The following is a 12,382-nucleotide window of genomic DNA, read 5'->3' as shown; positions in this document are numbered from 1 at the left end:
TTTTTGACATTCCAGAAAGTTTTCTGCCTCCACAATCTTTCAAATGCCAACACAAATAGGAAAAGCAGAACTCCTTAAAGGCACAGCTCAAGTTTTCCCCGGAACAATTTGATGTGAACAGATTTGCTGTTTCAACTACGGGGTGAAAAAAACTCATCTCAATAAGATCTATCTACTGCTGTATATTTAACATGTAAGCACACACACCAAAAAAAAAAAAAAAAAAAGTACACAGTAATATCCAACAGTTTTCTAGCTTTCGAGTTGTTTCTGAGACTTTCATGGTAACCAAAGCTCCTGGGATGCTTCTTCAACCACCTTTCATCACGCAGATATTTCCGGTCTTTTGTTCTTGCGTGACATTCCAACTCCCCAACCTTCAGATTCCTTTCTCCCAGGTCTGTTCTAAAAATCTCTCAAAATCCTTGCGAAAAACCTACAATCCAATGTTCATCGCTATGCAGCAGTTTTCCGTTTTCTTCAAACAGTCCTCCCGGAGATGCTTCTAAGCAGAAAAAAAAAAAAGAAACTCCACGCTACTCGATTTTCAAAAATGACCCCTTTCGTGGTGGTCGCCTTTCTCCTGGCGGCCACGGAAACGCCCCCGGACGGGGACGCTCCGGCCCGGCCGCGCCGGCGAATCTCGGTCGAGCCCTCCTCGAGTCGGCCAGAACGCACGTCCTCGGAGGTCCTCGCTCCTCGCAGCTCTCCGCCGACGAAGCTCTGCTGCAAACTTTTGCTCGCTCCGTCTTCGCCCTTTCGGGCGCCTCGGCTTCCTGTCCTACACACCGAGGCGGCCGCGGCCCCGGGGAAAAGCTCTCCGCCCAAGTTCTCTCCAAGTCGGACGCCGCCCGCACGCGTCCTCGCGGTATTTCGCGTTCAACCCCCCCGAAAGTGAACTTAAAACTCCCCGACGGGGCTCGCTTCCCCAAACAAAAGGACAGAAAAGTCCTTTCCGCTGTCATTTTGTTCTCGCCTTCGGCCACGGCGGCTGTACTTTCGGTGGGCTCTGGGATGCCTTTCAATTCACCCAGCCCCATGCTCCTCGGTCCCCTCGAGTATTTACAAGCTGCGCAAACTTCCAAAAACAAAAGCACAAGCCCCACTCGGAGAACCGCCAGGACCTCCGTTGGGGGGCGGAGGGGGGACGGCCCCTCCGGCAGCGGGCCCGAGGCCGGTGTCCTTCAGGCGCCCGCGAGGCGAGGGGCGGGCGAGGCCGGGCTGCTCCCCAGGAGGCCCGCGGAGCTCGGGGCCGTCGCGGAGCTCGAGGCCGGGCCGGGAGGCGGCGGCCCCGCAGCCTCCCCGAGCGCACCCGCCGGGGAGCCAGCGGCGCAGGGCCGGGCCGGGTTGAGGGAGCCCGGGGTAGAGGGGGGGCGTCCCGCCCGCGGGTCCCGCCCGAGCCTCGGCCCCGGCCCCGGCCCGCCCGCCCCGCGCCCCCCGGCCTCGGCGCCGCCTCCGTGCGCCCCGCCCGGGCCTCGCCGGCCCCGGGCGCACGGTCCCCCCGCCAGCGGCCGCGCGACCTTCCCGCCCTCCCCACACTCCAGCGGGCGTCGGGTCCCGGGGAGAGGGGCCGCCGCCCGGGCGCGGGCCGCGAGGGGCCGGGCCGGGCAGGACTCACCTTCGTCCAGCAGCCGCTCGAGGTGGTTGAAGATCCCGCAGAAGTTGGGCAGGCTGCTCATGAGCTTCTTGTCGTTCATCAGCTGCATCAGGTAATCTGGGGTGGGCTTCGGCTTCTCCTTCGTTTCCATTTCCCCCACCATATTCCAGGCTCCGCAGCTCACTCCACCCGCCGCCGCCGCCGCCGCCGGAGAGGGAGGGAGGGGCGGGGAGCCCCGGCCGCCGGCCGCTCGGGACTCGGCGTCCCGCTCCGCTCCGCTCCCGCGCCGGGCGCCCGGGCGGCCGGACCGCGCGCTCGCCGCGCTCTCCCCGCCCCCGCAGGCACTTTCCGCCCGCGGCCCGACGCGCTCCCGGCCCGCCGCCGCCGCTCCTCGGCCGCCGGCTCGGCGCGTCCCTCACGAGGCCGGCGGGCGGGAGGCGGGTCTCCGCGGGCCGAGTGCGGGCGCGGGGCCGCTCGGCGCCGGACGAGGAGGAGCCGGGCCGCCGCCGCCGCCGCTCGCCCGCCCGCTCGCTCGCTCGCTCGCTCGGCTGGTCGCGCCCGCTCGGCCGCCGCCGCCGCCTCTGCCGCGGGCTCGGGGTCTCTCTGGGCTGGTCCCCGCCGCGGCCGCCTCTCCGCTGCCGCTGCCGCCGCGCTCTGACTCCGCTCCTCCTCTTCCTCCTCCTCCTCGCCGCCTCCTCCTCCTCACTCACTTGGCGGCGGAGTTCGCCTCAGTTCAGGCGGCGCTGCCAGCGGCGGCGGCGGCGGCGGCGGCGCGGGGGGAGGGGCGGCGGCGCGGGGAGGGCCGGGGGCGGGCGGCGGGCGGGGCCGCGCAGGGCGGCCGTTAGCGGGGCCCGGCCGGCGCGCTCCTCCTCCCGCCGCCCCCCGCGGCCCCCGGCCCAGGCGCCGCCGCCGCCGCCGCCGCGCCGTCTCCCTCAGGCGGCCTGAGGGGAACGGCGGCGGCCGGCGTGACGGAGGCGGCGCACGGAAGCCCGGCCTGGGCGCCGGGCCGGGGGATCGCCGCTTCGGGCGAGCGGAGAGCGGAGGGAGGGGCCGCTGCGGGGCCGCTGGACAGGAGAGGGCGGCGGCGGTGTTTTGGACGGGGGCGTGTGGGGGCTGAGGGGGCGCCGCCGGGCCGGCTCTTCCTGGCGGGCGCGGTCGGGCTGTGGCGTTAGGGGGAGTGGGATTTCCAGCGGGACGCGCTACGGCGTGTCAGGGCCGCGCTCGCCGCCGCACGGCCCCGTCCCCTTCCCCCGTTACTATCGGTTTTTTAAAAGCCACTCAGCCACCCTCCCCGCCCCCACCCCACCAAAAACAAATTTTTTTTTTTAACGTCCTGTTGCTTCACGGGGGGACTTTCGGGGTGGGCGTCACGTGGCCCGACACGTAGCCGTGAGGCCCGAGAGCGCGTGCGTGCGTGCGTCGAGGCCTGCGGCCACGCCCCTTCCGAGGGTCGCCCCGCCCCCGCCGGGGCCCCGCGAGCCAGGGGGGGAAGGGGCGGGACCTGCCGCGCGCCTGCGTGAGGCGGGGCGGGACCGGGGAGGGGGCGCGCCCGGGCAGGGGGAGGGGGAGGGGGAGGGCCGCGTGCGGGGGTGGGCGGGGGTCCAGGTGTGGGGAACCCCCACCATCGCCACCACTGCGCGGTGGCCGGGCCGTCGGGCCCGCGGGGGCTGCGACGTAGCGTAGTCTCCGCTCCCGGCCCCCGGGCTGTCCTGCGCCAGGACGGGTTCCACGGTGGGCGCGCACGGCGAGCCTCCCCACCCCCGGGCTCCTCGCGGTCGCCTCCGGCCTCGGGGGTCGCGCGGCGGGTTCCCCCCAACCGTGGGCGCCTCTGGCCCCCGCGACGGCGTAGCCGGGGCGGTGCGGCGGGGTCCGCGCGTGGATGACGTGCCCGCTTCCGTGGCCCCCAGCCCTCCCGAGAGCCGCTGCGGCGAGGCGCGCGCACCGCCGGGGCCGAGTCCAGAGTGGATCGGGACCGCCGTCTGCAGCGCTTCGCGACGGCTTCGGTGTCCAGTAATGATCCCATGCAGCCTCGATGGCGAGACGGACCGAGGAGCGGGTGCTTGAGTTGGAAAAGCGCAAAGTCAGCACTGGTATTTGCACACATGCAGAAATAACCGTACACTGGGCAAGGAGGATTTTCCTGCAGTTAGAGTACATTTCAAACATTTTTATTTCTTTGGGAAGGAATTTTCTGCCACACTGCTGTTCAAAAAATTGGGTTTGCAGAATGTGGTCAGCCACCAAATGGCATCTGGGTTTTATTGCAAGCCCTTTATAACATGTTCAGTTGATAATGTATACAAAATAATGTATACAAAAACCGACCATTGTATGAGTGACATATGCTGAAATAGTTTCATGTCCGTAGTCATGTCTACCGTGTTCTAAATAACTGGGTTTGTTGGGTGGTTTTGGTTTCTTTTATAAAATTTTGTTTCAGATTCTGAGGAATCTGAATACACTTTTTGAATTGTATTGAAACTATTAAATGAATTTCAAACAAAAACTCGAGTGGGAAGTAGCTTCTGGCCTATTCATTTAAAAAGCATAAAGTGAGTTTGCTTTTAAAATCAAGCTAAGTCGATAGAGGAAATGGAATTGCTTTGCTAGACAAAGTTGAAAACATTAAACTGAAATATTTTAAGTTCACCAACACCCATCATTGTTAGTGGAGCTATAGAAGATTGACCCGAGCTGCGCTGTGCTTAGTCGCTGAGTCCTGTCCGACTCTGCAACCCCATGGACTGTAGCCCTGCCAGGCTCATCTGTCCACAGGGATTCTCCAGAAAAGAAGACTGGAGTGGGTTGCCAAGAATATTCACCTAATTATCTATTAAAGGATGAATATTCTAAATGCAGGGTATAGTAATTTAATCAAAAGCTGTTGTCTCTTCAAAAACTAAGGTAAGGTGTGTTTCCTTAGTAGCTGGCAGAATGATAGTTGTGAAGGGTTTTGGTACTAAGTCATTCATTTGACTTTCGTGTAAGATGTTCAGTCTGCGCCATCTGTTCACTTCTTTATTGAGCTCCCAGGCCTTGTGCTGAATGTAGATCTCATTTAATTTTTAGTTCAGCCTTGTAACTTAGGTTATGCTATTAGTCCCATTTTACATAAGGGGAAGCCCAAGAAGGAGATTAAATAACTTGCCCAGGGTTATAGCTCATGAGGCCTAGACGTGGAATTCAAATCCAGTTATATTGTATTCTAAAACCTGTGCTCTGTGCCGCTCTACTAACCCTGTCCAATAAGGTGGGAACTTTTGATGGTGTCCACCATTTTTGACCCACAGAAACGGCAGTTTCATATGACTAACTGGTACTTACAGTCGAGATGAACCACATCAGAGTTGAGAAAAGTGATAGACAGTATTCATTTCCTTATGTATCAAATCCCTTATGGTTACACCATTTGACAATAGCTACTCTGTTCTGCCTTTTTAAATATTTGAAGATAACTTTTCTGCCCACAGTTCTTCAGTGGGCAGTTGAAAAAAGCCCAAAGAGGCCTGTGGGTCCAGGTGCTCTCGCCTCCTGCTGCCTTGGTGACCTTGTGTTGGGCTCTTCCAGGCCCTAGCCCCTTCTGTTCAAAGTCCTTCTACTCCAGGACTTTGCTTCAGTGTTTCCTCTCCTTGCTGAGTTTTTCGCACACATCTCAAAGCACCCCTCCCCCCCATACACTTTTTCTCAAGACTTACAAGAGAAGGCTTCCCTTGCCACTCTGTATAAAATAGTGTATGTGTGTATTTAAGACACGCACACCTGCCATTTGCTCTCTGCTTACGCATCCACCCCTCTTATAATTCTTTTCATGGCGTTTATTTCCACCTGACACTGTCTTTGTTGCTGTTCAGTCTCAGTTATGTCCGACTCCTTGCGACCCCATGGACCGCACACCAGGCTTCCCTGTCCTTCACCATCTCCCGGAACTTGTTCAAACTCACATGTGTTGAGTCAGTGATGCCATTCAACTGTCTCATCCTCTGTTGCCCCCTTCTCTTTTTGCCTTCAGTCTTTCCCAGCATCAGAGTATTTTCCAATGAGCTTGCTCTTATCAGGTGGCCAAGCTATTGAAGCTTCAGCATCAGTCCTTCCAATGAATATTCAGGACTGATTTCCTTTAGGGTGGACTGATGGAATCTCCTTGCCGTCCAAGGGATTCTCAAGAGTCTTCTCCAAGACCACAGCTCAGATGCATCAATTCTTCCGTACTCAGCCTTCTTTATGGTCCAACTCTCACATATGTACATTACACTGTCTACCTATGGGTAAATTTGTCTCCTCCCACTACACTGTGAGCTCCTTGAGAGCAAAGACTTTACTTTGTTCTGTTTGGAACTCCCAACCCCTCAAGACTGAATGTTCATGTAGGCACATTAAAAATATGTTACAAAAAATATTAAGTGCTTGTTATGCACCAGGATCTATGCAAAACCCTTACCTACATTATTTCTTATAATCCGCAGAGCAAACATCTGGGGTGGGTGTGAATAGCCAGATTTCAGAAAGAGAGAGAGTGCTTTAGAGCAGTAAGTAGCTGGACCATACAGGGAAGAACGGGGTCCAGACAGGGTGAGGCCTCCCAACTGTCCACCAGTATCCACAGTAGCTCTTCCTTTTATCTCAAACTCCTACCTACCTGGCACATATTTGATGTGTACGTATTATACCATTAATTACACAACAAATGACTAGTACAGTAAGGAACAGAAATTCTTGAAATACATTGCTTGCCTTGCAGTAGCTTAAAAAGCTAAAAGTTAATGTGGAAAAGACTGCTGCTGCTGCTAAGTCGCTTCAGTCGTGTCCGACTCTGCAACCCCATAGACGGCAGCCCACCAGGCTCCCCCATCCCTGGGATTCTCCAAGCAAGAACACTGGAGTGGGTTGCCATTTCCTTCTCCAATGGGTGAAAGTGAAAGTGAAGTTGCTCAGTCGTGTCCGACTCTTAGCGACCCCATGGACTGCAGCCTACCAGGCTCCTCCGTCCATGGGATTTTCCAGGCAAGAGTACTAGAGTAGGGTGCCATTGCCTTCTCCAGTGAAAAGATTATATTATTACAAAAACATCTTTTTGATATTCATGATAAGATACAACATATTTGTATGTTACACAGAAAGTTACAATATATGTATGAGTGAGCTCCTATTTGAAGATCCTTATAAAACTTTTTTCACTGTGAGAAATTATGTCATCTAATATTGCTCAATCACTGAGTCGTGTCCCACTTTTTGCAGCCCCATGGACCATAGCCCACCAGGCTCCTCTGTCCCTGGAATTTTCCAGGCAAGGATACTGGAATGGGTTGCCATTTCCTTCTCAAGGGGACCTTCCCGATCCAGGAATCAAACACACGTGTCTTGTGTCTCCTGCGTTGGGAGGGGTGTTCTTGACCACTAGCACCACCTGAGAAGCCAGGCAGATTCTTTACTGTCTGGAGCTACCCTGGAGGCCCATGTCATCTAATATATTGACACTAAAAATGTTCCCATATCTATCAGTAATTAACCATGAGTGGAAATAACACTTTCTGGTCTCTTAAATTTGACTGGCGTTATTTGTTGCCATTCTTGACGTTTAAAAATAGAAAGTTATAGTATTTTTTTTTCATCAGCACCATGGAGTTCTCACAGGAAGGAAAATGCTTCTTCTACGTTAAGCATCAGCCTCTGACGGCTTTTTGTCCTAAATGTTCTATTCTTAAAAGTCTTAATCCTTAAGAGTGTCCAAAAAGGGAATGGACTTTTCCCAGTATCTTTGTAAAGTTTATCACCTGAATAGATTTTGTGAGTATCCTTTTAAATTGTGAGATGGTTTATCAGCTGCTGTTTAAAAGGTTGAAAATGACACATTTTAAGCGTGAATATCTTAACAAATATTTGAGTCCCCGTTATAGCTAAATACCTCTCATTAACCCTAAGGCGCTTACAGACAAAGCTGGGAGCCAATATCACATACATATGAAAAGTTAACCAAAACAGAGCGGATGCTTAAGACATGGTGCCTTACAAATGGAAATGAGTACCTAAGTGAGTCTGCCTGGGGCGGAGAAGGCAATGGCACCCCACTCCAATACTCTTGCCTGGAAAATCCCATGGACGGAGGAGCCTGGTGGGCTATAGTCCATGGGGTCGCGAAGAGTGGGGTACAGCTGAGCGACTTCACTTTCACTTTTCACTTTCATGCTTTGGAGAAGGAAATGGCAACCCACTCCAGTATTCTTGCCTGGAGAATCCCAGGGATGGGGGAGCCTGGTGGGCTGCTGTCTATGGGGTTGCACAGAGTCAGACACGACTGAAGCGACTTAGCAGCAGCAGCAGCATGGGGAGCTGAGTTTGCTGTCTTGCTTGGGGAAGAGCAACAGAACTGAGAAAGGGCATAGAGAAAAACTTTGAAAATGGGAAAGTATAGACTTACAGACTTTACAATAGGAGTTTCCGTAAAGAACAAGCTAGTGTGTTCCTAGAGAAGAGCTTTGGGAATTGTTTTTAATACAAAAAACAGAAATCAATAAAATGGTACTGTGGATTTGGATTCCTTCAGTGAGGTATATTTATATCTCCTAGCATAAATATAGCATTTGTAAAATAAAAGGCACTACTCCCGTCTAATGTTAACTGTGCCACCTTTTAAACCACTAACAGGATCCTTGAAGATGTAATACTAACACTGAGTTTAAACGTCTGCTGGGGTTAGATGTTAGCTGGTAGTATCAGGTTTCTACTCATTTGACCCTGAAGGAAACTTTAGAGGTAAAACCATTCCCAGCCAAGATGCAGGCCCTTGTGCCATGAAATCCAATCTTCATTATATATTTTGACAGACACTAACTAAAAAGACAATTGTCTGTTAATTATAGGGCTATGGTAGTCAATTAAATGCTCGCTGTGTTTTGATCACCTTTCCGACATTCAAGGTTTTGTGATTGCAAAACGATTTCCATAGTGTTTCCCTGGATCGGGTTCATGTGTTGTTGTTCTTTAGGATCTCCTTCCTTCAGGATGAATCTGTGGTTAAATTTTTTTGACATATTGAACGGATACTGTGTAACTCCTAATCTCTGCATTAAGTTTTAAATAGCTCGTGTGAGTGAACACCAGACCTTCCAAGTCCCAGGTGACTTCCTCCAGCACCCTGCTGCCCCCTCTTACGACTTAAATCTGGGCGCCCTGAGCAGTCTGTCTTTTCATAGCTAAAGTGCTGTCATCTTCTAACTCTGCCTGTCTTTTTTCAGTATTCTAACCAATAGTGATACTCAAGCTTTTCAAATGTCAAGTTCTTCTGTCTAATTGAAATACTGCTGGTGTCACATAGAGAAAGGAATGCTGGGCTGGGTATAAAAAGGCTTTATCAGTTGTGGCCGAAGAAGCTGTGTGGCACTGAAGGAGAAGCTCGGTCCCTGAGAGTTGAACTGAGTGATCTTGGAAGTCTTTAGAGGTTCTGAAATCCTGTGACTCTGTATAAGGCGTTTTCATCCACATCCACAAGTACTTTGTTGTAATTTAATTTCTGTGCCTAGGATAACCCCATGTACAGATGGGTAGTCTTGCAATAGCAATAAGAAATGTATTTTTTTAAAAAAGAAATGTATTTTAAAATCTTAGCTGTCCAATTTTGTACTCCTCGTTGAAATAATATTATATGTATGAATTTCTGTTTCCCTTAAACAATATAATGCATTTGACTGACAGCCTTATTTTTATAACTTCCAAAGGGTTAAAACCAAATCTTCTCCTTTTTTAAAATCATATTACAACTTAATAAAAGCAGAACACTAAACAATTGCATCTAGGGTTTCTAGTGGAAAACCTATACTAGGAGAACGTAAAAATTCCTAGAGGGTAGACTTCAAGGCCTGTTGCTCTTTCTGCTTTTTAAATGCTTTACAAGTAATCTCCTTTCAATAATTATTTGTTTGAATAAATAAAACAAACAAACAAAAAGAACCACAGACATATTTGAGCTCCAGAGAAGGCAAGCAGCTGTTAATCTCCTCACACCCCAGAATAATTACCTAAGTAAACAGTAGCATCTGAAAATCCTTGCCCTTGGTGACCAAGGAAACAGAAGTACAGGGAGGGGCCACAGTGTCTGCCACTGTGGGAAGAGCTTTTGCAACGTGATGCTATGGTTCCTAGAGTGTGAGATGGTCTCAGCCCACAAGAAACAGACTACTTGGGACAGTGGGCCCACAGCATCCACGGTCCCCTGAATCTGTGGTACCTCTTGATTTAATATTGAAGTACTTGTATAGCAATGATATTTTATCAGAGACACTTTAACTTTATTTAGATATAAAATTAATAGCAATTATTCACAAAAAATTTAATACACTAAAAAAAAGTAATTATTAACAACACTGATATTCAGCACCCCCTAGAGCGTAGTTACTGCTCTGAGCTCTTAGCCACAAGACCGAGCCCTTCTCCCAGAACCCCCAAGAATCCCCTGATCCTGACACCTGGCACCCTGCTCCCACCTGGCCAGCAGGCTCTCAGCTCATCTGCGCACCTGCCATACCAGTTGTTAAAGACATTTTCAATATTATCTCTGTTAGTGTCAGCTTATTTACATGTCGGAAGGTTATTTGCTTCACGTCTTCACGTCCATTAAGCTTGAGTTTGCTAGTTTCTACTAACTGCACCTAAAATGCAAAGATTTTTTCCTAAAATATGCATAAGTTCTTTGAGCACATATCCAAAATTAGAAGATTTCTAGAAATCATATTTACTGGGCTACAATGAAATACCAAAGTCTTCAGTCTTATTTTCTACTTTTCACCAAATAATGCTTTCAGAAACAGGTTTCCAGAGCTGAAAAATGATGACTCATCCTCTTTATGGTGAACTCTTTATATTTCCCACCAAAGAAGTACAGCTGCCTGGCTTTCTCCCCAGTCCTATAGGGCCATTCACATACCCTGGCTGAACTGTCCAAAGTCAGGCTGATGATGACAGCATTTACTGCTTCCTAAATACTCTATTCAAATCCACGTGTAAAACTGTGTCTCAGCTGCCTTTTATAGATCTTCAAGGGCCACCAACTTGAATAACTGGCATTAATTACAGTGAAATTTTCTTCATATCCATTGGCAGTAGGCATCATTTCTAGATGGAAATAAAACATACCGTGGTGAAATGAGTAACGCATTTTGTGCCCGCAGTTCTAAAACCAGTGCCCTGTATTTCTAGCGTCGTCTGGAATGAAGTCGGAGCAGGAAGTTCCCTGCCGGCTTGGTAGCACACAGTGGGCGGGGCTACCGTCATCTCCCCATCCAGGTAACGCTATCAGGAAAGCAGAGAGAATATAAGGAGGGAATCGAGAACACGAAACTGTTAAACTGTGAAATGAGGAAAGGGAAGAAAGACTTGGGTTCACGGGGTTCAGAGGCGCTCTCCTAAGCTGTCCCATCAGCGGATAGGCCAGCGGTAATCCACCACCCACCCTGGGGACCAGCCTCCTCTCCAGCCGCCTGGCTGCTGGTGAGCGGAAGCCCCAGGTCCTTCCCTACACCAGGCTCTTTGACCTCTAGGGACCGATGGCCAGACTTGACTTTCTCCTCCCCAGCAGCTGACCAGGTCTCTGCATTTCAGCCTGTGTGAGGCCTGATTTCAGGAAGGCATGCTTTCACTTAATCACCAGGGCCTGGCCATTCAGCTGGGGCTTCAGAGCAGACACCAAGCAGATTGGGAGGAGCTGGCCATCTCCCTATCCGGGCTGCAAGCTCGGGGCCTGGTGGGGGTACAGAGGCCTTTCATCTCTAGACTCAAGACGATGCCAGTGGGGACCTGAGAAGTACTTCCTTCTGCACAGTGAACATATGAAACCATAATACCTTGCCCGGCCACGGAGTGACCTGCCAAGCCATGGGAACGCTCTTCTCATGGATGATTTGGAGGAATTCTTTCACCCCCATGCAGTGCAACATGCCCCAGAACATTCAGCCTGAAGTTTGCCAGCCCTCAGAGGAGGCAGCTGAGGACAGGCGTCTAGACCAGGAGCCGAGAACGTCCTGGCACTTACCAGCAAGTACATCAGCTGCCTCGGACTCTCTTCTCCCCTGTAAAAGCTGACCGTGGAACCCGAGGAGGTTGTCAGGATTCTGTGAAGGACTGAAGGGCCTAGCAGAGTCCCAGGGGCACAGGAAGCTGTCAGTAAACAGCACTGCCTTAAAAACTGACCAGGGTAAGGTCTAGATTTAGCTCTTATTTATCCATGCACGTGTGTCTCGGAATGTGTGTCAGTATCTCTGTGTACGTTGAAACTGTATCTGCAAAGCTCAAAAGTAGTTAGTCATCAGTTTCCTGTCACTTCCCATTGCACAAAACCATTTCCTGTTCCCAGGACTGCTGACACTAGGAAGCAAAAGGACAATAACCTGATGAAAAGGAGCCTTGATTCCCGGCTGGCTGGGCTGTCAGCTGCAACCCGGGAGATCCAGAGCTGGCCCAGGGCCTCCATGCTCTCTCAGACCTGGTAGAAACAGCTCTGCAGCAGTGGGGCAGATGGGGGAGAGGAGGCGCTGTCTCCTCCCACCCTGTCTCGAGTCCCCCGCCCCCAGGCTGGAGTTAGAGGAGGGACCTGGGAAGATCCTGCCTTCTGGCTCCCACGGTACCTGCAGCAACCTCCATTCCACTGACAGTTGAGAGCCGGCCCAGGGCTTAAAATGTGAGGTCTGGGCAACTGTTGGGCTGCACGGGGCCAGGTCAGGGGCTTTCTCCAGTGCCCAGCATGGGCAGCTCGAACCAGCAGGCACAGCTGAGTGAAGGAGTAGGGGCGTCTGCCCC

The 12,382-nt window shown here is 51.9% G+C and overlaps 1 protein-coding gene across 7 annotated transcripts in view; it reads right to left on the bottom strand.

Moving 5' to 3' along the window:
• The window catches only part of QKI (QKI, KH domain containing RNA binding), a 156,554-nt gene extending 154,776 nt beyond the window's left edge, over nucleotides 1-1,778 (bottom strand). For all 7 annotated transcript variants that reach the window (XM_068985237.1, XM_068985238.1, XM_068985240.1 and 4 more), the window contains exon 1: nucleotides 1,619-1,778. In XM_068985237.1, coding sequence (XP_068841338.1) covers nucleotides 1,619-1,760 — 142 coding nt within the window. In that variant the 5' untranslated portion in view covers nucleotides 1,761-1,778. The remainder of the gene's footprint in view (nucleotides 1-1,618) is intronic.
• Between the last annotated feature and the right edge of the window lie 10,604 nt (nucleotides 1,779-12,382).

The sequence above is a fragment of the Capricornis sumatraensis genome, chromosome 13 (assembly GCF_032405125.1).
Source record: "Capricornis sumatraensis isolate serow.1 chromosome 13, serow.2, whole genome shotgun sequence".
Classification (NCBI taxonomy): Eukaryota; Metazoa; Chordata; class Mammalia; order Artiodactyla; family Bovidae; genus Capricornis; species Capricornis sumatraensis.
Note: the sequence above shows the minus strand (reverse complement) of the source record. Positions and strands in the feature narration are given on the sequence as shown.